This window comes from Thermobia domestica, chromosome 9, assembly GCF_964235325.1.
Source record: "Thermobia domestica chromosome 9, izTheDome1.hap1.1, whole genome shotgun sequence".
Classification (NCBI taxonomy): domain Eukaryota; kingdom Metazoa; phylum Arthropoda; class Insecta; order Zygentoma; family Lepismatidae; genus Thermobia; species Thermobia domestica.
In genome coordinates this window covers 70235394-70257981 of record NC_137462.1, presented here as the reverse complement: position 1 = coordinate 70257981, position 22588 = coordinate 70235394, and the positions used below count along the sequence as shown (strand labels likewise).

Sequence of the window (22588 nt, the reverse complement as noted above, 5' to 3'; positions counted from 1 at the left end):
CATGAACCTGTGGAAACTGTACGAAAGTTTTACGGACGTATGACATAGAAAACCTAAAGTATGCACCGTAGCGCCATCTTGCTGGAAAAATGCATACTCTCGTTCTTCCTACGTTAGCTGCGCTATGAATGGTTTCAACAATTCCGTTACATACACCTGAGAGTTCATGTTGTTATTAAAGAAAGTGGAACCTACAATCCGTTGGCCTGAAACTGCAACCAAACGCCTATTTTCAAATCATGCAGAGGCACCTCAAGTGTTCCCTGGGATAGTCTGTTGACACAATAGTGTGTGTTTGGGAGTTTACGTACCCGCTAAGGTGAAACCATGCTTCATGTCATGAAGTGAAGATTTGGATTCAGATACGGGTAAGCAACCATTCACAATAATGTTGGTGTTGTGCGTAATCCACAGGTCGTAATGTTTGCATGACCCTTACTTTGTACGCTCGCATATGTAGCTGCTTCAACATGTTCTGGTATGACGTTTGTTTGATATTTAGTTGGGAGGATACACGTCTAGTTGATTTCCGTGGACTTCTTATAATAGTCTCTTGATCACGTTTTATATTTTCCGGCGAACAAACTGTCTTTGCACGGTTAGGTTTGGCGTTAGCGATTGAACCTGTTGCTCTAAATTTAGTGATCAATTTCTGAACAACACTTTTTGCAGGAGCAACTGTCTCTGGATATTTTATCGTGAACCTTTCATGTACCGTTTTAAACGATTTATATGCAAAATAAGTTTCAACAGCAAACTCTCTTTGTTCGATTGAAAGAGGTATTCTGCAGAACTGTATTCACAAACACAACAAGCTTCAAATTGACTACTAACAACGCAGCACTGATCACTAACAACCGCTCGAGCACCGCACTAACGTTAAGTAATAACAACATTCAGAAAGCTGTACATTTTATGTTCAGTATCACACGTGGTCTCTTTTATCTTAGCCACTCTGTATAAATTATTTTTCATTAAAGAATTCACAAGGGGTAGATTACACTCAGGAGTGAGTTTTCCACGGACGATTTTTTCAAAAACGACTCAGGTAATTTTGTTAATTTTTACAAATATATGTTTCATTAAGTAAAAACCTACAATAAATAATTCTTCTTGGGGATAGTTCTCTTTTCTGGACAATTTGCTCGAAAACTGTTCAGCTGATTTTGTCTTGTTTAATTAATAAATAATTTACAATTGAATATATAATTTCATTCTATAATGCGGTAAAAATCATTTCGCAAAAAGTCCACAAGTAGTATTTATTCCTGTTCATATTTCATAAACATTACTTTAATAACCACACAATATGTTATGACTGATTCTTCATTTAAAAAAGGAACTGAGCATTGATGTTGCGTTGACTGGTACATTCTGTCTGAAAATTGACTAACTTAGAGATGCAAAAAAAGCCGGCTTTTTTGATAAAAAAAAAATAGAATTTTGGAAATTTTGGCTTTTTTTCATTTTCGTGATTTTTCTATTTAGACAGCTTTCTTATAGTATACTCCAAAGTTAATAAGATTTCATGACCTATATGCCATATTTCGCTCTGGAATTTACCATCTTGATAGATGGAGCACATGTTTTATGAATTAAAGTGAACATAAAGTACACAGTATTTGAGGGCAGTTTTAAAGGTCATTTAACTTTATTTGAACTTCTGAGTTATCGACAATGTTTTTCTTCTCTAGATAATTTCTTTTTAGTCATCCGTGTTTCATTTCTTAGAGCTTAGTACTCTAGCTTCTAGCACATAATTAAACTTATGTTTTTCAATATATATGTCAGTGCGTACTTCCACATTTCTGTTATACTGTAGCTGTGCAATGACTTAGAAACAATCTTCCGGATTCAACCTTAAATACCATTTGACAGGAATAATCAGTAAGGGATTTAGAAAAGTATTTGGGAGAGGTTTCTATGAATGTTTGATTTTTCTAAAAATCCCTAATTTTTATTTGGGAGGAGCTTGAAGTTTATGAGTACAGGCATAAAAAATATTTCGTTTCGTTTGTATATTCAGCAATATTCTTCCGGATACAACCTTGAAGACCATTTTATACTGAAATCAAAATACTTAGAAAAGTATTTTGGGAGAAGTTTTTCTTATAAATGTTTAGTTTTTCTAAAAAAAATCTTTTTTTTTTTTTTTTTATCTGAGAAGAGCTTGAAATTTATGAGTAAAGGCATAACTAATATTTAGTTTGTTTTAGAATTTCCATAATTTCGGGGTACAGGCTTCAATCCGAAAGACATCCCTACCCTAATCCCTTCGCAAAGCCGTCACTGCTGGTAATTAGTAATAACACAGATTTAAAACCGATAAGAAAGGAAATCGGCCAAGACTCACAGTACACGCACTATCTCTACATTCACAGATGGAATTAAGAAAAACTTTTGTCAAAATAGTCGAATGCGGGGATGAATCCCGGACTTCCCGACAGAAGCGCAAAAGCTAACCACTCACTCATGTTTGTTATGCTGTTGTACTTAAATTAAATGTGTTCTGTCTCTCAATGGTCTACGAAATCCGAAAAATTCAGTGCCGCTTTCACGAAAGCTCTCCATTGACTAGCCCAATTCGATCCAGTTTTTACTGTCTATTCCTATTTCTACAAGATCCATCTTAATATTGTCCTCCCATCTGCGCCTAGGTCTTCCTAATGGACGTTTTCCGACTGGATTTCCAGTTAAAACTTTGAAAACGTTCCTACCTTCTTCCATTCTGGCTACATGACCTGCCTACCTGAGCCTCCTAGACTTGATATGACTAATGATGTTTGGTAAATCGTATAAAATATGTAGTTCTTCGTTATGAAGTTTCTGCCATTCCCCATTCCCGTTCCTTTTGGATCCAAATATTCGTCTCAGGATTTTATTCTCAAATATTTTCAGTCTGCGTTCTTCCCTCAGCGTAACGACCATGATCCACAACCATAAAGCATAACAAGCATGATTATCATTTTATATATTTTAAGCTTTAAATTCCTCGACAGAATTTGCGACGACAAAATATTTTGAACTGAATAATAACACGAATTTCCTGATTTCAGTCGACATTTAATTTCTTCGTGGATATGATTTTGGCCTCGTAATATTGACCGTAGATATTTTAAAGTATCCACTTTGTCAAAGTATTATTTGATATTTTAACGCATTTATAATTTGCTGTATTACGATCCTGGTGAACTTCCATGTATTTAGTTTTCTCAGCATTTATTTCTAAATCAATGTCGCTGCAAGCGTTTAATAAGGCCTCTGAATTTATTTCGATGTTCTCCTGTAAGATTTACATCGTCAGCATACGCCATAACCTGGTGAATACCATTCAGCTCCAGACCCTAGCTCCCATCTTTGAATTTCCTTATAGCGTACTCCGGAACAAAGCTGAATAATAATGGCGACAACGCATCTCCTTGTTTTAGGCCATTCTTGACGTGGTAGCTTGCATTTTTCTACTCGGACTTAACTCTGGGATTCATTTAAACACATTTTCATTAATCTAACAAGCTTTTTCGGTATTCCAAATTTTGTAATAATGTTGTACAATGTTTCCCTTCTAACCGAGTCGTAAGTCTTTCTAAAATCAATAAACAGTTGATATACTGGGTAATATAATCCCATTTCTTTTCGAATATTTGTCGAATGGTAAATATTTGATCGATTTCGACTAAATCCACACTGATAATCTCCAATAATTTCACCTGCGTATGGGATCAATCTTGTTAATAGAATGTTACGAGAAATGCCTCGTTACTTATTACAATCAGTTTTGTCGCCTTCATTGTGAATTGGAACAGTGATTGACTCTTTTCACTCTTCTTAAATGTATTCCATAGTTTTTCTTTTTTGTAAAAAAAAGTAACGGTATATTGAATTCCTCGTTAAAAATTCAGAAACCGTCAGAACTGGGTAAACCGTGATGGTTGTTATATATTCTAGAGCCTAAGAAACCACACACTCAGATTGGCTGACTTTTAACATGGAGACTATTTGTCCCTGTCACGATGACTGGCCTAACACGAACTGTAATAAATAAAATTTAAAAGTCAACCTTTCAGAAGATAATAAAAATCCTGCTGCAAAAGAGATATAAAAATCCTGCTGCAAAAGATATAAAAATCCAACACGTAAGGGGTCCAAATGGATGAATCCAGTTGCGGGATGAGATATAGTGTGCCTGATAGAGGATGTGAAAATATGTGTATGTGCAAATTTATAGCGACTGAGCGCCATAAGAAACGGAGGGGGAGGAGGTCAAAGTTGGTGATAGAAGGGCTATGCTATGTTATACAAATACATCAAATAAACTGTTGGATCGTAAAAACAGTTAAAGATAGACAATGCAAACGGTGGTAGTTTTACATATTGGTAAAAGTAGAATGGCAGAGTAGATCACGAACCTCCGCCGCCATCTTGAAATGCGCACCTTTGATTTTTTTTTTTTAATGGAAAGGTAGTCATGAGATATATCAATTAGGGCCAATATGTTCTCAAAAAGTCCATTATGAACTTTAGACATCGTTATCTGTACTTATTTGGAAGATTTAGGATCAACTTTATAGTTATTTAATGAAAATCTAGAATACTGATACTCGTATGTTAAAAGTTTAGATTATCATGAAAACAAATGCAAGTTAAACATATCTACAAGCCAAGAAAACTAACAGCAAAATTTGGTATATTCAAGTTCTACATTAGTACATTGTTATTTATAACGTTACTTCCAATTTGCTTCATATAATGCCGAAAAGAACTGTTTCAGTCTGGAAGGACCGTTTCTATTTTTTTCTTTCTCTCTCTCTTTCGCTTTTGGTCGAAAACAATGTGGAGTTCATAGAGCTACCTTTTGTTAAATGGCATACTTACTAATATAGACAATAACACAATAAAATCTGATAGATTGGAATGCAATTACTACGTATTGTACGTAGACCACTATTTTTTTTTTTCTCATTACTTGCTATATTTTTCACTGAACTTTCTTTGTCCACCTTCATAAGCGATAGCAATTTGGGATGAGCATAGCACGTGATATCTGGATGAAAAGTGGACTACTGCAGTCGAATATGTTTTCGTGATAATCCAAACTTTCGATACGGGCCTAAGAGTATCAGTCTCCTAAATTTTCATAAATAACTATAAAGATGATCCTAACTGATATATTTCATGACTACCTTGCCATTTCAAAAAATAACACATATTTCAAGATGGCGGCGAAGGTTCGTGATCTACTCTGCCCATTCTTCTTTTACCAATATGTAAAACTACAACCGTTTGCATTGTCTATCTTTCACTACTTTTACGATCCAACGGTTTATTTGATGTATTAGTATAACAGCATAGCCCTTCTCTCACGAACTTTGATCCCCTTCCCCTCCGTTTCTTATGGCGCTCAGTCGTTATAACTTTGCACATACACATATTTTCACATCCTCTATTAGGCGCACTATATCTCCCCCCGCAACTCGATTCACCCATTTATACCCTTTACTTGTAAGAAATAAAATAATAAATATAGAGAATAACAAATATATAACAACATAACAATAGTAAATAAAACAATAAAACAACATATATCAAAGTTTCAGGCGAACCTTCCCACGTGGGCCAAGTATTGTCCAATCAGTGTCCATTAGTTTGTCTTCCACTATGTCAGATTTTCACAGAAACTACAGGATGGTTACGAGCATGTGTAGATCTTGGTCTATTCGGGGAAAGGACTGTTTCATTGAGTTGTCATATATACTGACTAAGTTTTAGGCCGGAGACAAAAGATAAATAGCGATGAGCTGGTGTTCGCCGAAGACCACCGATAGAAACACGTGGAGTTTTGTGGGGGTTCGCTAGTAGACGCGACTGAAGTCGGAATTTCTGAACTCTTGTCGGGAAAAAGATCAGTTTAGGTGAAAATGTCTCACGTTTACGTTGCCACAGATTTACGAGATGTAGCTCCACCAGTAGCAAAGGGCAGAGAAAGCGAGAAATGGCTGCCTTCTTTTAAGTGACACTTCGCATCATAAGCAGAGATCTTCTCAACAACCATTAGCTATCAGATACGTTTCTCACGTTGAAATGCTGGACAGTCCCGACTCCCAAGACCAAGCAGAATAATAACCCTTGCAGTTGATACAACAGAGCTTGGTCGCTGTATAGGGTTCCGCACCATGACTGCCCTGGCCACAATTCGTACAAAAGTAGCACTAGCATTACACAAAGTGCTGGTATACACGCAGGGTTGACATTTGAAACAGCGCAGGCGACTGGCAATATGGAAACAGACCTTAAGTCAATAATAATCAGCTCCACTAGACCGGAAGTGTAGGCAAAAGGAAAGTAAGAATTAGTAACCACCTAGCAACGGGTTCACTTTACTTTTTACTTTTGATGCGAGCTACCTCTAAAACAAGTTGATCAGCCAGCTCCTATTTAATCTCTTCCCAACATGATATCACACGACGAGAGACATTCAGTTAACGATGGGGTTGTACTTTTTCATCAATAAAGTGCTAGTCCGTAATTTCTTCATATCTTTAAACTATCTACTTATAACTTTTAATGAGAAAGGGGATAAGCCCTTAATAGCTGGCGATTTGCTGCAACATTGGCACTATCAGCATCTTTATCTTTAATTGCAACATACTGAACTTACAGGCATCACGATACTTCTTTTCCACACTAACTACGACTTTACAGCTTGTTTCGTTCCCATTTGGTTTTGGCTTTTAGCGCGAGAGTGAGTCCGGACCCAAGTTTATATTTTTAGTATCTATAAAAAATTGATAATAAATATACATTTATAAAGAGGAAATGAGTGTGAATGCAACAACTTCACGCCGGGGGCGCCTGCGAGGAGAACTTATGCTACTCCCCCGGGCTATTCCATAAGCACATCTTCACAGTACGATTAGCCCCTGAGAAAGAAGCAACCCCCATTTCCCATTCCAAAGAAATAAATACGACTGGAACAACCTAAAGACAGAAATAAGACTGGAACTAAAAGAAACAACTTGTCGAACCAGAGCGATAGACCCACCAGCCCACAAGAGAAGAAAACGTGCGTTTTTTTTGTTTTTTTTTTTCAATTTTTAATATTTTATCAAAGACTTGAACACAAGAAAACGCAAACATTGGATTCACACATCAGCAGTCCAGGATGGATGCACGCCCACTCCAGATGGAGGAAGATGTCCACGAATCATCCACTTCCCAACACTCCCACTAACCATCCAGATCCGGTAGCGGGTTAACTCGAGCAAAGAGAAAATTTTACCAAATACAGAATTCATAGGTAAAATATTTGTGAAATTTTTAATGAAGGAATGGGTGTGTAAATATAAGTAATTACTGTAAATGCACAACATACTGAAATGAATTTTGAGTGATAGTGAAAGTATTGTATGCGTATGTATATCCCTGTCACTGATGCGCCTGCTCCATACGGACGCACCCTCTTGCTACCGCTCGGAACCCCTGCTACACTTCTGTCCAGACTTGGTTAGATAGCATTGGTACTCTTTAATGGCCACTTAGCACAAGTTGGTTCGTGTTTTATGCACTATTGTTCTTATGCTATATGTCCACACTGTATTTATACTGAGCCCTCCTGAAGTCAATCTGCAAGTAGTAATGGAGCTCCTCATTTAGTGAATGCTCTGGTAAAAGTAAAGCTCCAACCTAACCCGAAAATGTAAGAAATGTATCAAAATTTGGCAGACTTGTCGGGTTAATTCCCTCAGTAGCGGCATCTAAATACAAAATTAAGGGAGAAATGAACAGAATCAGAGAAATGCCAGCATGAAAATAAACAAAAGTTAATGGTCATCAGCATAGATTTGAGTAATAAGCCAGAAAACGGAAGTTAAAATGTGGACTGTATGAGTGCTGAATGATGCCACATGAGCTGAACAGGCAGTAGGGCATAATATGACACTGTTTCAAACCCAGTATGTTAGTGATTAAGGTACGATGTGTATGCTGCTGTAATGGAGGGAAATACATAAATTTAGAGCGGAAACTAGTAAAAGGTGATTTGTATCTGAGATAAATATTGAAAATACACAGTAGAAGTTTTGTATTACATATATCATTAGGACTAAAGAAGAAATATCAAGATATTACACATTAAATGTATAATAAGGTAAAAGTAGAAAAGGAAAGTGCTTTCCACCACAGAATACTCAAATAAGAAAGACATGATGAAAGGAAATGTGTGAAAGCAGAGTATAAACTGATAATGCAAGTGTCGCAAAGCTTTGTGACGTAATCCATATTTTTATGCTTTTTTTTTTTTTTTTACAATCCTCATTTATGGGTATACCCACCGTAGCTAACTTGCCTGCTCACTACGGACGCACCCCTCGTTCCCGCTCGGGGCCCGTGTTGCGCTCCTGTTCTGATTTGGTTAGACAGCATTCGTGGTTTTAGTGTCACCCAGCACATGTTGGTTTGTTTTTAATGCATATTAGTTCTTATGCCATAATCCACACATTGTATTTATAGGACTACTCATCCCTCGTGAATTCAATCTGCACATATTAATGGAGCTCCTCCTTTAAGAAACACTTTCTAAACTACAAGTGATACTGGCAGAAGTTCATATTTCACGAATGTATGTATTCACCCATTGAATGGTTAGTACGCACGATAGAAGTATTTATGTATGCGTTTTATAACTCTTAATGTCCTAGCAACAAGTCTTTATTAGAGGACTGTACCTCCAAACGCCCCTGAAAAAAAATATCTACGCAACACTTACTAAATTTTGGATAGTGCGTACTTTCCAACTGCTTGAGGTTACTAATTTTACGCAGTAATACTATGTGGATGCATACAGATGTAGGAAAGAGCAATGGAAGAATAAAAATAAGAAATATTTGTGATTAACAATGAATGGGGAAGGCCTGAAGTGAAACAGGGATAATTGTAGGTAAGGTATAATCAAGTAAGTATAGAAAAGTAGTAATACAACGCTGAAAACAGGTTCATATCGGTCTTACCCGTGGCTGTCATCTGCGGCAGTTTAGCCGAAGCGTCTATTCGAGTAATACCTTCGTGGTTAAGAGGGCATTCAATGCACGGATGAGAGGTGATACACGAATGAGAAATGAAGCCGCCCTCTCAGCTACACCCTCTCCCAGACAATGACGGTCCGTTACATGGAAGGGGCTTACGTGACGATTGGACATTAACAATCTGTGTATAAATACAAACAATACTATTCTTATAATTTGTGTATTGTTTTATCATGAAATGTTGAGATTTCATATTGACTATTTCATTATTAGTTAAAACTTCCAAAATTAAAAAAAAAAAAAAAAATCAACCCCATAATTTAATATTCATGCAATAGGTAATAAAATTGCAAAATCCCCAACTCCATAAGACAAGACGGCTGACATTCCAACATTATTAATCGTACATTCTGATATGAAACGACCCAGACTATTCCATCTAAGCTATATTCTAATGAAATAATAATTGTTCCGATTTTCACACCTCAGTATTACCGGCACTGCTGTCTCAAAGCAAGAGGATACTAGTTACATTGAACTATGATAAGCTTCTACATAATATTACTTATGTTCATGTCGTTACTTTTTTTTATTTTCAAAATTATACTATAAACAAATGTTGTCTTTTTAAAAATGAATAAACCTCATACTAAGTAGAGAACAGGTGGGAGTTGCCTATATGGACATTCCCATTGCATGTACTAAGTTGTATTAATTAAATTGTATCTGTATCAGACATGGTAAACCAGTAAATCTTTCCTTTGTCGACATTGTAGTTTACAAGTTATTGCACTTAATATTTCTAAATAGTTCAAGGTTAATATCTCTAATACGGTTTCAAAGTGGTAGATTGCCATTTCATTTAATGTACTTCCATAATTATTTACACTTCGCTTATGAATGCAACACTTACCCAAAGCATAACAACACTTACCCTGCGAGATGGAATCCTTTTACATATATTTTATAAATACTGTATAAATATCACAAGACATAATGTAATTCCCTGTAATATTCTTCTGCTCTTGACGTTTAAGGGTGGGATGGGCATCGGAAATTCCATTACATCAAAATAGACGTTTATTAAAATTATTATAAAAGGTTCTTTCATTATTACTACTTTTAAAACATTATTTAAAAAACAAAAATAAATCACAAATTTTTATGAATAAATCCTCTCTGCGCTAGTCTGTAAGCGAAGGTCAAAGTATTTAATTTGGATTCGATGAAAATTTATTTGTTAGTTGCTCAGTGTTGCCAACCCTGATACAATTGTACCAGATTCAGCCCTTTTGTCATTCAGCCCCTTTTGTGAAAAAGTTGGTACGGTACAATTCTACCCAATTCAGTACCATTTAACAAATATTGTCACATTTTCAAAAGTTCATGTTACCTATACTGTGTTGGATTCTTAAGAAATGCTGGTAAACATTCATTCTGTTACGTTGCACCGTATAACGCTACAGACTTTGTGTGGAAAATTCGTAAATGGAACTATACTGGGAAACAAGTGACGCTAGATGGGCGCATCCGCGCCGCGCAGGAAGGAGACGATAAAGTAGAAGTGTTGGGTTATTTTAGCTTGAAATCTTTTTTTTTTTTAAAGTACACACACGTTGAATCAAGTGTTGCATATTCTGAAGAAGACCAGCGAGTGCTGAAGTTAAGTCTATAATTTCTGTGTCGTTGCAAAGATTCTACATCAAAACAATAATACCACCAGTGCCGTACCGTGGAAAATCAGCGCCTGAGCGAAAATATACGACGGCGAACCCGCACATATGACTGAGGTCGATAGACCAGCCGCAAAGCGCCACTATGGTTTGCGCGAAGCGTAATAAAATTTTAAAGAATAAACCCTGCTTTTCCTTGATTTTGAGCACTTTTTCTTACTTTTCCTTCAATTATACACTTTTTCTTCCGAATTTTGCGCCCCCTTACTTCGGCGCCCGGTACCGTCCTCCCCCCAAACGGCACGGTATAGTACGAAAATCTACATTGACGTAGTTGCTGGCTTACCGGGCTAACTTGTTCACTAGTGACGCCATATTGACGAATATAAAAATGCCCGAACATTTCTGCGTTTTAGAGATCTATATCGACGCGTTGTAACAAACTTTATGTATAGGCCTAAAGTTAGATCAGGGATGATCATACGTGGGGAAAAATATTTTACTTTTTGGCAAAAAATGAATTCAACCCTTTTTGTTTCAATTTGGTACTATTTTTCAGCCCACTCCAAAGCTAGGACTGTGGCAACACTGTAGTTGTTGCTCCTTTGTTTATAAATGAATCCTGCGGGAAAGGTAAATATTTGAAATAGTTGTTAAGTGTTACGTTTGTCTGTGACAGGTATGATTGCACACATAGATGGAGATGTTAGGAACATTAGGTAGTGTAGTATAAAAGTCATGCATCTGTATATAGTTTAGGCGTTGTAATGTGGTTTTGTCTTACCATTACACATTTTCAGTTACGCATAAGCAACTGGTAAATTGAACTTGCATCTTCCGTTTCAGTGAGCTGCCAATAACTATATGCATAATGCGAATGAAGGTAGAATTGAAATTAAAAATCGTGAAATAAATTTTTAAGGGCACTAGAAGTAAATACATAAAAGTTGAACTTCTTTAGTAAATTACATACGTTTTCGATTAGGGTTGCACTGGAAGGTGGAGTAACAAACATCACATACAGATTAAGTTTTGGAGAGAATTATAAACAACTACCGTGTAAATTAAAATCCTCATATCCATTTGCAACATTTCCACTGAATGACATCTGGAGTAGACGAAATTTAGGTGGAAATCAGAAACATGCGTAAAGGCTGAAATTTTCGTGCATATTAAGAACCTGGGTGCCACCATATCTATATATATAAAAGAGAACGTACAAAATCCTTTGTCCGCTCATCACGCTAATACGGCTGAACCAATTTCTTTCATTTTTGGGGGGTTATTAGGATTTGGACCCTAGATGGTTTTTATCATATCACTTTAATTTTTAATTACCAGTGTCTTGAGATAATTGACCATTCAAGTGTCCATAACGTACAAATCCTTTGTTATTAGTTCATCATAGGTAAAAATAAACGTATTTATATGCAACCCGCATGACCGTGTCACTCGGCGGGTTAACATAAATGACAGGCGATATACAGCGGAAAATAGCTTGAATCTTCTGTTTAAAATTTTTTAATTGATTTGCTTATTTTTACAAACACTTTTACAATATGCCAGCACCGGGATGACCGCAACGAAGCGGGGCGGGTTAACATAAATGACAGGCGATATAATGTTAAGATTTACTGCAATCTTCTATGGTTTTTATCATATCACTTGAAAGCGAAAAAGTAAAAATTATCTAAGTAACAAAGTTTATTGCGTTCCGGGGTGACCGCAGCGAAGCGGGATAAACGCTGCTAGTAATTACTATAAATCTATTGTTCTTTTGAAAAAAAAATATCCATGTCGTCCCATTTGAGTACAGTATATTGGCATTTATAAAATATAAACGGATGATGCTAGTAGACCTGACATAACGTAACCAAACAAAACTAACCTGAATTAGTAGAAATAAGCGAAATTCTACCATTTTTTTTTCGAAAATTATGCTGTACCCCTACACTAAGATGATGTAACATAAACTAACCTAACCTAACAATGTAAACAGGAATTACCGAAATTGTAACATTTTTTAGAAACTATTGCTGAACCCGTTCTGCTAACCAACGTTTAAACTTCTGTCAGTGAGAAATGGACTCTTTATTACATTACAAAATGTTTAGGGTAGTTGGTGCACGTTCATTTTAGGAGCGTTCATCACATTCCTTGGTGGGACATTCCATGTCAGATCAAAACAGCTGTTTTGTTCACCATTTCAGATTTTGATGAAATTTGGTGTGTTAGTAGGGCTTGATGAGAAACAACCAGAAATGAAATTTCTCGTTCCTGGCTCTTACAGTTCTGGAGTTATAGCATCTCAAAGTTTGACTTTTTGTAATAAAAAAAAAGTGTCTGATTGATTATTAAAAGGGCTTCCAACTTTGGTTCTAATTAAGATAGATACTTCATGCGAGTGTCATTTTAAAGCTCATAGACAGACCTTTCGTTTGATATGCCACTCTTGACCTTTCCCGTAAAATTGAAAATTTGACCTTAAATAGCAAAAAAGACGTGATCATCGATTTTCGTGAAACTTTTACAGAATAATGGCTTATTATTGGTGATGACATTTGGAAAGTTTCAGAGTGGGACAGTCATGGGATGCTTAGCTATGAACTTTTAAGTGAAAGTCACTGATAGTAACTTTGACCTTTTGCCGAAAATTTAGTCACATTGCTGATTATAAATGCTTGTAACTTTTGCCCTGATTATGATAGAAACTTAATTCCGATGTCATTGTTAAGCTTGTAGATAGACCTATCATTTGATATGTAACACTTGATCCTTTCTGTAAAACTGAAAATTTGACTTTTGACCTTGAATGACACGAAAAATGACGGAGTAGCTTTTACAGAATAATTGCTTGTTATTGGAGATGACATGTAGAGAGTTCCATAATGGGATATGCATGGAATGATAATGTATGTATTCTTAAGTAAAGATCATTTATTGACCGAGCGAAGCGGATGTTAGTCGATTTGTGTTGTCTGTCTCGAACACGTGAATCGATTCGAATGAAAGTGTCACAGATTGTTAATTAGTTAAAAGGACAAGTTAAGTTCGTTGGGGAAGTAAATCAAACGAAGAGGTGAGGGTGAAATCTCTTAAAAGTGCAAAAATGTAGAAAACAATTATTAAAAACGAATTTAATGAACCATTTTCTGTTATTAAAACTTTATAAGTGTTCGAACATACCTCGAGGATTCCGGGCTAATAGTTGGGAAGGAGGGGGAATCGGACAAGAGCGTCGCCAGAAAATCAAAAGGGGATGATAAGGAATCAGACTAACGAATTGCAATGAAAATTGCACAGCTTTATCGCAAGGTGTACTTTTCGAAGAACCTTAATACTAGTAGTAATTAGTCATTTGTTTATAATTACATTGTTCGTTATTCAGAGGACTAAGTATATCTTAACGTAGAAATGGCCAGTGAAAAAATTCTCTACATATCTGAGGACGAAATGCCTGCACTAAAATTGTTTCTCTAGCATAGTAGTTGATTTTTGAGAGTCTGCTTCGTAGCTGGCACATATGTGCGTCCAGTGGCTGTTTGCGGATGAACTGTAGCTAGTACACACGAAGTAGGAAGTGTTAAAATGTCTTCCTTGCGTGGATATGTGAAAGATTAGGCCCTGCATGATGTGAGAACGTTACAGTAACTTCCTGCTAAACTTCGTCTACAGACAGTACACATCCTAAATACCATTTGCCGTCATAAACACATGTAACAAAACATTTTATTGCTTCTATGGATAGATGTGCTCTTAATTTTTTCCCACAGTAAGTTCGGTATTCACCACTGTTTGAGAATTTCTTCGCATGTAAAGTATTTACAGTAACAGATAGGAAGGCATGTAGTTTCTGAGTTCCAGCTATTGCAGAGGCACTGTTGTATCTTGAGGTAAGCAGCGATTCTTCAGCAGCGTGTTCTTCTGAAGAGACGTAACAAAAAGTGACGTTCGACATAGCTGTAGTAGCCCAGTTATAAAGTTTTTTTGGAGTCATTATTTGGTCATCACACGGATTCTGGAGACTAGCTTTGGCTGCAAGTCGTTTTAGTGTTCCACTCAATCCATCACAGGCACTTTTACCATGTGCAGTGGCGAGAAAGTGCCACTCAGCTTTAATTTCAAAGTCGTCTTCGTGCGAACACAGGTTAATGAAATTTTTCTTATTTATGTATTGTGCTGCAGCCCCGTCAGAGAAGTAGAAAATCTTTGACACTATTGAAAACTTAGATTTGAGTTTTTTTTTTTTTTTTTAATTTTTTTATTAAGTGTACTGCTGTAGTGTTGTGTATGAGGGAGTCAGGTATCACAACAAAACTTACATGAGTTATAGAGTTTGATTTATAGTATGCGACGAATGGATGTATGGTTGCCTGGGAATTGTTCCAATGGTAGCCTTGCACAGAGTCTTGCACAACAAATAAATAATTTTCATTGAAGTCACAAAGAGCAATGAATTCACCCACATGAAGATTGTCTTTCAGGCCTGTCAAGAATTCTGTTGGTTGCTTTGCGATAAATGAGTGGCACAAAAGAATCTGTAATTTCTCACTGAATTTTGGGCAGAAATCTTCTGGTGATTTTTGGATTGTGCATAGAGTGGATCGGTCTGTAGCTACCCATTAACGGTATGTTATACTGTCTACATTATGTTCCTCCATATGGTTTTGAATACTTACTATTAACCTCTCTGTACCAGGGCAAGTTTCACAGTCACCAAAGTAACGTGATATATTAGGTGGATTACAGACAATCTGTGCAAGGCAGTCATGATATGATATAATGGGATGTGCATCATCAGCTGTAAGTGTCGATAGTTTGGCTCCTGCTGTCATCAGTTTCATATTCTGATACGTGCTGCAAACACAGACCGAATGAGTTCCGACAGCCCCCGCTAAGATATACTGCTTGGGTGTCAATTCTGCAAATTTTGAGAAACCAATGGAAATATCAGGATACTGATTTTTAAATGCCTGGAATAGTTCTTTTAAGTCATTATTCTGTAAAAGTTTCACGAAAATCGATGACCACGTCTTTTTTGCTATTCAAGGTCAAAGATCAAGGTCAAATTTTCAATTTTACGGGAAAGGTCAAGTGTGGCATATCAAACGAAAGGTCTGTCTATGAGCTTTAAAATGACACTCGCATAAAGTCTCTACTTAATTAGGACCAAAGCTGCAAGCTCTTTTAACAATCAATCAGACTTTTTTTTTTTAAACAAAAAGTCAAACTTTGAGATGATGTAACTCCAGAACTGTAAGAGCCAGGAACGAAAAATTTCATTTCAGGTCGTTTCTCCTCAAGTTCTACTAACACACCAAATTTAATCAAAATCTGAATGGTGATCAAACTTTTTGCCCTAAAGTGTGTTGATCTGACATGGAATGTCCCTGGTGCAGATTTACATTAGGAGTGCATAGCAAGAGTACTAATACAGCGTCCATCCATATCCCATATAACTAGAGTGCAAAAAACACAAACCAACCTATGTTACATTGCACGCAAAAAGGAAGCATGAATGCTATCTATCCAAGTTTGAGCAGGCGGTGGTGTGCTTGTATTGGATAGGTGTGTCAGCGATGATGAGTATACACTAAATAAGGATCTCAATAAATAAATAAATAAATAGATGTCCGACATTTTAAGTCTCTCTTTTTTTACTACTATCATTGCTGCTATCTATTCGTAACTTCAACCTACCTTCAATGTTTCATACTACGTGCTTAAAAGAAGATTTTTCTTTTGTCCTTCTGTAAAATTAATACTTACATAATGGGCAAGAACTACGTATTTTATCACTTCCTATGACCTGTTCTTCTCAAGGGAAATACATTTGTTTCGTAAATTTTACAAATTTATACTGTATTTTAATAAGACAGCACCAAAAAATGTAATGCCGTTAATATTTGTACTTTATTTGAGCACTTATCATTTTGTCATCTAGCTGTTATTCATGTATAGGTTAAGATATTGACGCATACATGTATTATAGAAAATTTTTTGACAGTTAACGTCCTTGAAATTTATTCTGTTAACGACTTTATACTTTACCAAGATACTGCATGAGGAGAGTTGTTTGGTAACCCACTGAGGTGTGTGGGAACCTGAAGTAATGTAGATGAGCTACACACAATTAGAGCGAAGATTGTAACTCTGTTTAAGTTTGTTGAGTTGATTTTGAGTTTAACGTCCCGTTCACAGCGAGGCTATATGAGACGTGGACCTACTGATTAAAGTGGAATCTGACCCACACGAGTTCCCACCGGGAATCGAACCTGAGTCTCTCTTACGCTTATTTGTAGTGTCACTGGGCTTAAAATACGTTGGGGAACTCATGTAGGGTGTTTTAAGGGTTTTTGTACTGTGTGCAAATGTAAACCTCTTAGTAATTAGTATATTGTTATGACGTTTACATTGTTTGTTATTTTTACTTTACTGCTGTTTACGCATTACTTTTTTTTATTATTATTAATAAATTTCACTTTTAATTTCTGTGTATTACTCAAAGCTTGACATAACTTACTTAATCTCAACGGATTTTTTTTTTTAATTTTAAAAAGATCATGATTAGCCTGTAATATATCATTTTGATTGTGCTCTTTGCTTTTAATGCATGTGATGGTGGAGCCACAAAGTGATTATTTACTGACGTAAAAGCAGGGGTAAAAGTGAATCTGAAAAGGTAGGGGAATGGTAGGTAGCGGCATGACGTCACGCCGTCCCCCCTGCCTATCTTTGCCCATTGTAATTTCTTAGGAACTGGGGGGACGTCGTACATATTTTTTGGAGGTGGGGGACAACGTTTCCCCGCACTTTTACCCCTGCGTAAAAGGATAGCACGACCTAATGTAAAATGCCACGACACAGCTTTATGATGTCACTAAAAATTGGTTTGCATGTATTCCGATATCAGGAAGTTGAAACTGGGAATGTTTAACGCAACACGTTGGTCCTTCTGTGCAGCTGACGCGTTTGAGATTGAGGATTGCGCAGAAAAGACGAACAAGCAATCAAAAAGTTTTCGTATCTGTTTTTCAATTTCTCATTCTTTCATCACATTTTTCCTTGTATTTCGTACCGGTGTTAATTGTTTGAAAACCAACTTGCACCGGGTTCTATTAGTAACAGATGTGGGCAGCAATGAATTAATGGTAGAGCGTTCATCTTTGGTATGCTTTCCCTAGTTCGATCCTAGCTCGCACCAAGTAGGCTTTATGGTGGACACACACCGTGTGTATGGGTTTTCTCGGGTTCTTCCACTTTCTTCATTCCGCCACTTCATTCATTTCTCATCATCACGTCTCTTTTAGCGTAAACAGCATAACCGTGGGACATAAAACTGAAAGATTTCATTTTCATTTCATGTCGCTGTTTTGAAAATTAATTCTGTTCTTATTAACTAACAAGCAAAGAACCATTGAGCGTATTTATGAGATTTTTCTTACTTAAGATTTTTTAGCTATAAAATTTTGCACTCATTCTTATTTTGTTACTGCAAAAAATTTATGCAAACCTGAGCAAAACATCTGCGAGTGCACTGTGTTTGTGTGACCACTGGTTTGTCTGGTTCAGCGGTTGTTATTAACTCAGCTTTATAACTCTGCCGTACGGGGCAAAAGACAGTATTTGCAGATTTCACCATATTTGAGTTGTTGACAAAAGACAGTTCATAAACTCATGGAACGTTAACTGACAAATACAAAAACCTTTAGCGTAATATTGCGGTAGGAAGAGGGGACGTGCAGATATACACTTTGCTGTATCTGTAACTCTTCGAGTGTTTTCAATGGCAGACGACAATGTGAGAATATTTGTGCTAGATGCGGTCCTTTGGCATTGTACGAAACCACAGTTGTTGCAAATATGGTAAATAGTATTCACCTAATTTCATGTTTTGTTTTATGTCCAGCAGATGTCACGTATTTTGGGGCTCAGGAATGCTTCATATCCTTGAAGAAATATGAGCAAAAAGTGCAACTTCTGTTACCAAGTATGTGAAAATGGTAGTAATCAAAATCCTGCACATGTTTTGTTTTATTAATTTATTTTTGTATAACATTTCATGTTTATCCTCTGAGGCTAAGGAGAATGGTGAACGGTAATGATGATAATGAATTAAATGGGAGAATCAAGAAAGTGAGAGGAAACGGGAGAACGCACATTTTTTCCACCATAAGCCCACTTGGAGCGAGATAAGATCGAACAAGGACCCCACCTGGGATCATATGATTTTTTCTATTTAAAAAAAAAAAAAAAAAAAAATATTCTCGAAATTTCTTATGGGTGAATATGTTAAGATGTTACTTAGCTTATGAAGATTGTTATCATCGTATATAAGTATATTAAATCAATGAACTTATTTAAAATGCTAGCATATCTGTTACAGTATTAATAACAATGTTTTTTGTAAGCACAATTTTCAACTTCGAAATATTATTGTGAATAATTTGTCCACAATCAAGCACTTACGATAGGTCTAATATGTATTTTTAATGTGCTTAGTGCGTTCTAATTATCTCGTTCTTAGGTAAATATAATAGATTTTTATTAACTTTATATTTTCTAATCTGTTTATTATTGTTTATTTATTTTTACATTATCTAGATATTATGTTAATTTTTATATTTTTATATGTTACAGGTATCTAACAATCAACTTTGGATTTCTAAAACCAGCAAAATTCGCCTTATAACTTTTGTAGCAGGCATCAACTCTGAATAATACTATTGTGAAAGAGTAAGAGTGTATGGCCATCTCGTCAAATGATCATCAGTCAATGACAACGAGAAATGCATATTACAGTTTTAAAGTAAGCGAAGAAACAAAGTATATACGTAGTACCATTGAAACAGTGTAATGAAATAATAAAAACCAACTTATGTGTTTTGTTTGTTATTTTTATTTTACTCGATATTTCATTTCGTTTCCTTTTTCTAGGGACGAACCGGAAGGGGAGAATCCATTTCATACATCTACAATTTGTGAGTATTAAAGTAATTGAGGAGAAAGGCTTGTAAAATAATTCTCAAGAATTATTCAGAATTCAAAATTAGCATTATTTCATGTAGTTGTTGGTAGTAATACTCTTGAATTTTATTTTACACAAGTTTTTCTCATTAATTATCTCAATATTCACAAGTTTTAAGACTACTAGTTTAATTGTTACAGGCATGAATTAAAATAAAACTGCAATATAAAAGCAATAGAAAATTCATCGCTGGAAAAGCTTTCAGAAGGAAACGAAAGCGAAATACCAGGTAAAATAAGACAACATACACACACATAAGGTTAGTTAACAGAATTATGTATAAAGTCTCCAGCAGAAATTTATACAGTCGAGTCACAATTATTCGACTTAAACGGGTCGTGGGCTAGTCGGATGATAAGATGAAGGGGAAAGTAACAAATACGATATTTAAAACGATAAAATACATTCGTATTTCAAAAATTACATACTAGTAACTTGAACAAACTACTAATTTATACTGTACGTACCAAGAACAATCAAATCTGATGAAAAAGTTGATAATTGGCTTTGGTTTGTCAGGTGTTTGATGGTTTTTCTCAGGTAAATTTAATCTTCATTAGTGAAGTTTCTTCCAGCTGCTCCACGTATTTCAACGCTATATTCAGATTTTGTGTCCTTCGGTATGAGAAATTCTGTCACGGCTTTCTTCCATCACTACTTCATCTTCATTATCTTCTGTATCTTTCTTGTTCAACGCCATTTTAACGATCATTTTATGTTCCTCATCTTGAGAAAATCTTTCATTCAAGTCATTCACTGTTGTATCATCACATCCAGGCATTTTGTATTTTTTTTTATTTTTAATTAATTAATTATTTATTTTTTGGTTAGTATGTTTTCCTGATTAACCCAAATTCAACACTTTATGGATATTCTTTTCCTGCCCCTCATTTTCACTTAACAAAACTTACCAAGATTTTGCAGTTATTGTTGAACTTTCCCACGATAGAACTACGGAATAGGCCTATTACGTAGTTCAGGCAACTTTGCAAATCTCGATTGTATCTTCTCGTTCAATAGAATCAAAGTTAAGAAAAGATTCTTGCAAAAATTTCTTTTTAGAGTCTCCAAGACTTCTTGAGCCATGGGCTGGATGACTGCCGTGACATTTGGAGGTAAAAGCATGGCCTTTATTTTCCCATCTTGAAGTTATTCATTCGGGTGAGAAGAAACATTATCCAGAAGGAAAAGTACTTCTCTTGGCAACGAAGAATATGCTCGTTGTTACTCCCTTTTATATTATGAACGATCTCGCTTATATGGTGTTCACACTTACGCTATATACGGTAGATTATATTGTGTAAACTTTAATATTATAATTTTGTTTTTAAATCTGCTTAGAAGATGATCTATAAAAATTTACATTATATTATTGAACTAATATTTACAACATTAAAAGAGGAGTTGATCAAACTCCGCTTTCTTTCAATTTAAGAATTGTATTCCATTTATTCGGATTAATTCTGTTATCTGAGATATTAAGTTCCAGTTATTTGTAGCCAATACTTGTTTGTGTAAAGTCAAGTCTCAGATATTTAATGTATTTTGTCCAACATATGTAACCTGGCCTTCTGTATTCTGAGCACTCTTTCCTGTACCACTTATTGTAAATCACTCTTCTTCCTTTCTTACTGTCATATCCAAAAAGTTGATTTCATCCTTTTCTTGTAATTCCAGCTCTAATCTTATTCCATTTTCTTTATCCTCTATCCTTCTTAGAAACCGTTCAAACTGCTTCTTTATTCTTTGCAAATTCCTAAACAATAGTCCACCTAACTAACGTTTCCCGTTTTCTTCGCCTTTTGTTTTCATTTGTTCACAGTTTCTGATAATGTTGAGATTAATTTCGATCCTTCACTTCCTCTTTTTTCTACTTCCTTATTATATTATCCTTCATTTCTTCTTCCATTACTTTCAGAATATAATCCCTTAAACAGCGAAATAGTTTTTGTATCTATACTAAACATCAACGTTTTCTCATTTCTTATTCCTATTTTCTCTATAATATTCTTGACTTGCGTTACCTTCTTTTCTCTTCCTTTAAAGGTTGAAAAATATTCTTTCTAATCCATAACCGGTAATATCTTCACTTGATTTATTCTTCAGATTTATTTATTATCATTATTATTTTGTATTTTTGGGAATCCTTTCATATCTGGAATTCTGCCTTTTTTATTTAGTGATTTCTTGAAATCTATTATTTTCATTTTCTATTATCTTCTCTTTCACTTCTTCTTTCGTCGTTCTCTTCTCTATCTCGTCATATGTCTCCTCACACAAATCTAATTTTCCTTTATACCATTTTTCTTCCATCACTACCTCTGCTTCTTTGTCGGCTTATTGAATTACTACATTGCCAGATGAAACTACACCTCTGTTTAATCCATCACCTTTCCTGTATACAAAAATGTACGCACTTCCAGTAGCAGTTTGAGCGAAATTCTACTTTCAGCTCTATATCTCTTATACTTAATCTGTATTCTGTAACGCTTCAAGTCTCACTTCTTTCACTCTTCAGTTATAAATATGCGTGGGCGAAGAAGAACGAAAACTGTGTCTTTAAGAATCTTTGTATCGTCTCACCTACAAATTTAAAATCTGTGCCCTAAAGATCTTAGGACTCAGACTCACCACTGCATTCAAAACAGTAGAAAACGAATTATAGTGTTTTAATGGATTATAGCGTTTTCTTTGTACTCTTTTTCTTATAGCTCCTATATCTTGTAAAGCTGATGGATTGATAATTGATGAACATCGATTTGAAGTCTCATTTGCTATAGTTTTGTTATGGTTTTAGCTTCATTGATAAATTTACTTAGGATTAAGAAAAGTTTAAATGTGTTCGTTGTAGTCCTTGATATATTCAGAAT

At 35.5% G+C, this 22588-nt stretch overlaps 2 protein-coding genes across 10 annotated transcripts in view; one reads left to right on the top strand and one right to left on the bottom strand.

The window, feature by feature from the left end:
• The window catches only part of LOC145694727 (uncharacterized), a 137369-nt gene extending 127145 nt beyond the window's left edge, over positions 1-10224 (bottom strand). Inside the window, exon 1 of one of the 4 annotated variants that reach the window (XM_081771290.1) lies at positions 9952-10224. The gene's annotated coding sequence lies outside the window, so the exon portion shown is untranslated. Of the gene's footprint in view, positions 1-9930 lie in introns of all 4 variants that reach the window. The other 3 variants (XM_081771285.1, XM_081771284.1, XM_081771289.1) reach the window with 3 other exon arrangements.
• Positions 10225-11050: 826 nt separating this feature from the next.
• The window catches only part of LOC145694726 (uncharacterized), a 127618-nt gene continuing 116080 nt past the window's right edge, over positions 11051-22588 (top strand). For 3 of the 6 annotated variants that reach the window (XM_081771283.1, XM_081771282.1, XM_081771278.1), the window contains exons 1-2: positions 11316-11409; positions 19331-19499. In XM_081771283.1, the coding sequence (XP_081627409.1) occupies positions 19437-19499 (63 nt within the window). In that variant the 5' untranslated portion in view covers positions 11316-11409; positions 19331-19436. Of the gene's footprint in view, positions 11410-11471; positions 11574-19330; positions 19500-22588 lie in introns of those variants that run through there. The other 3 variants (XM_081771279.1, XM_081771280.1, XM_081771281.1) reach the window with 3 other exon arrangements.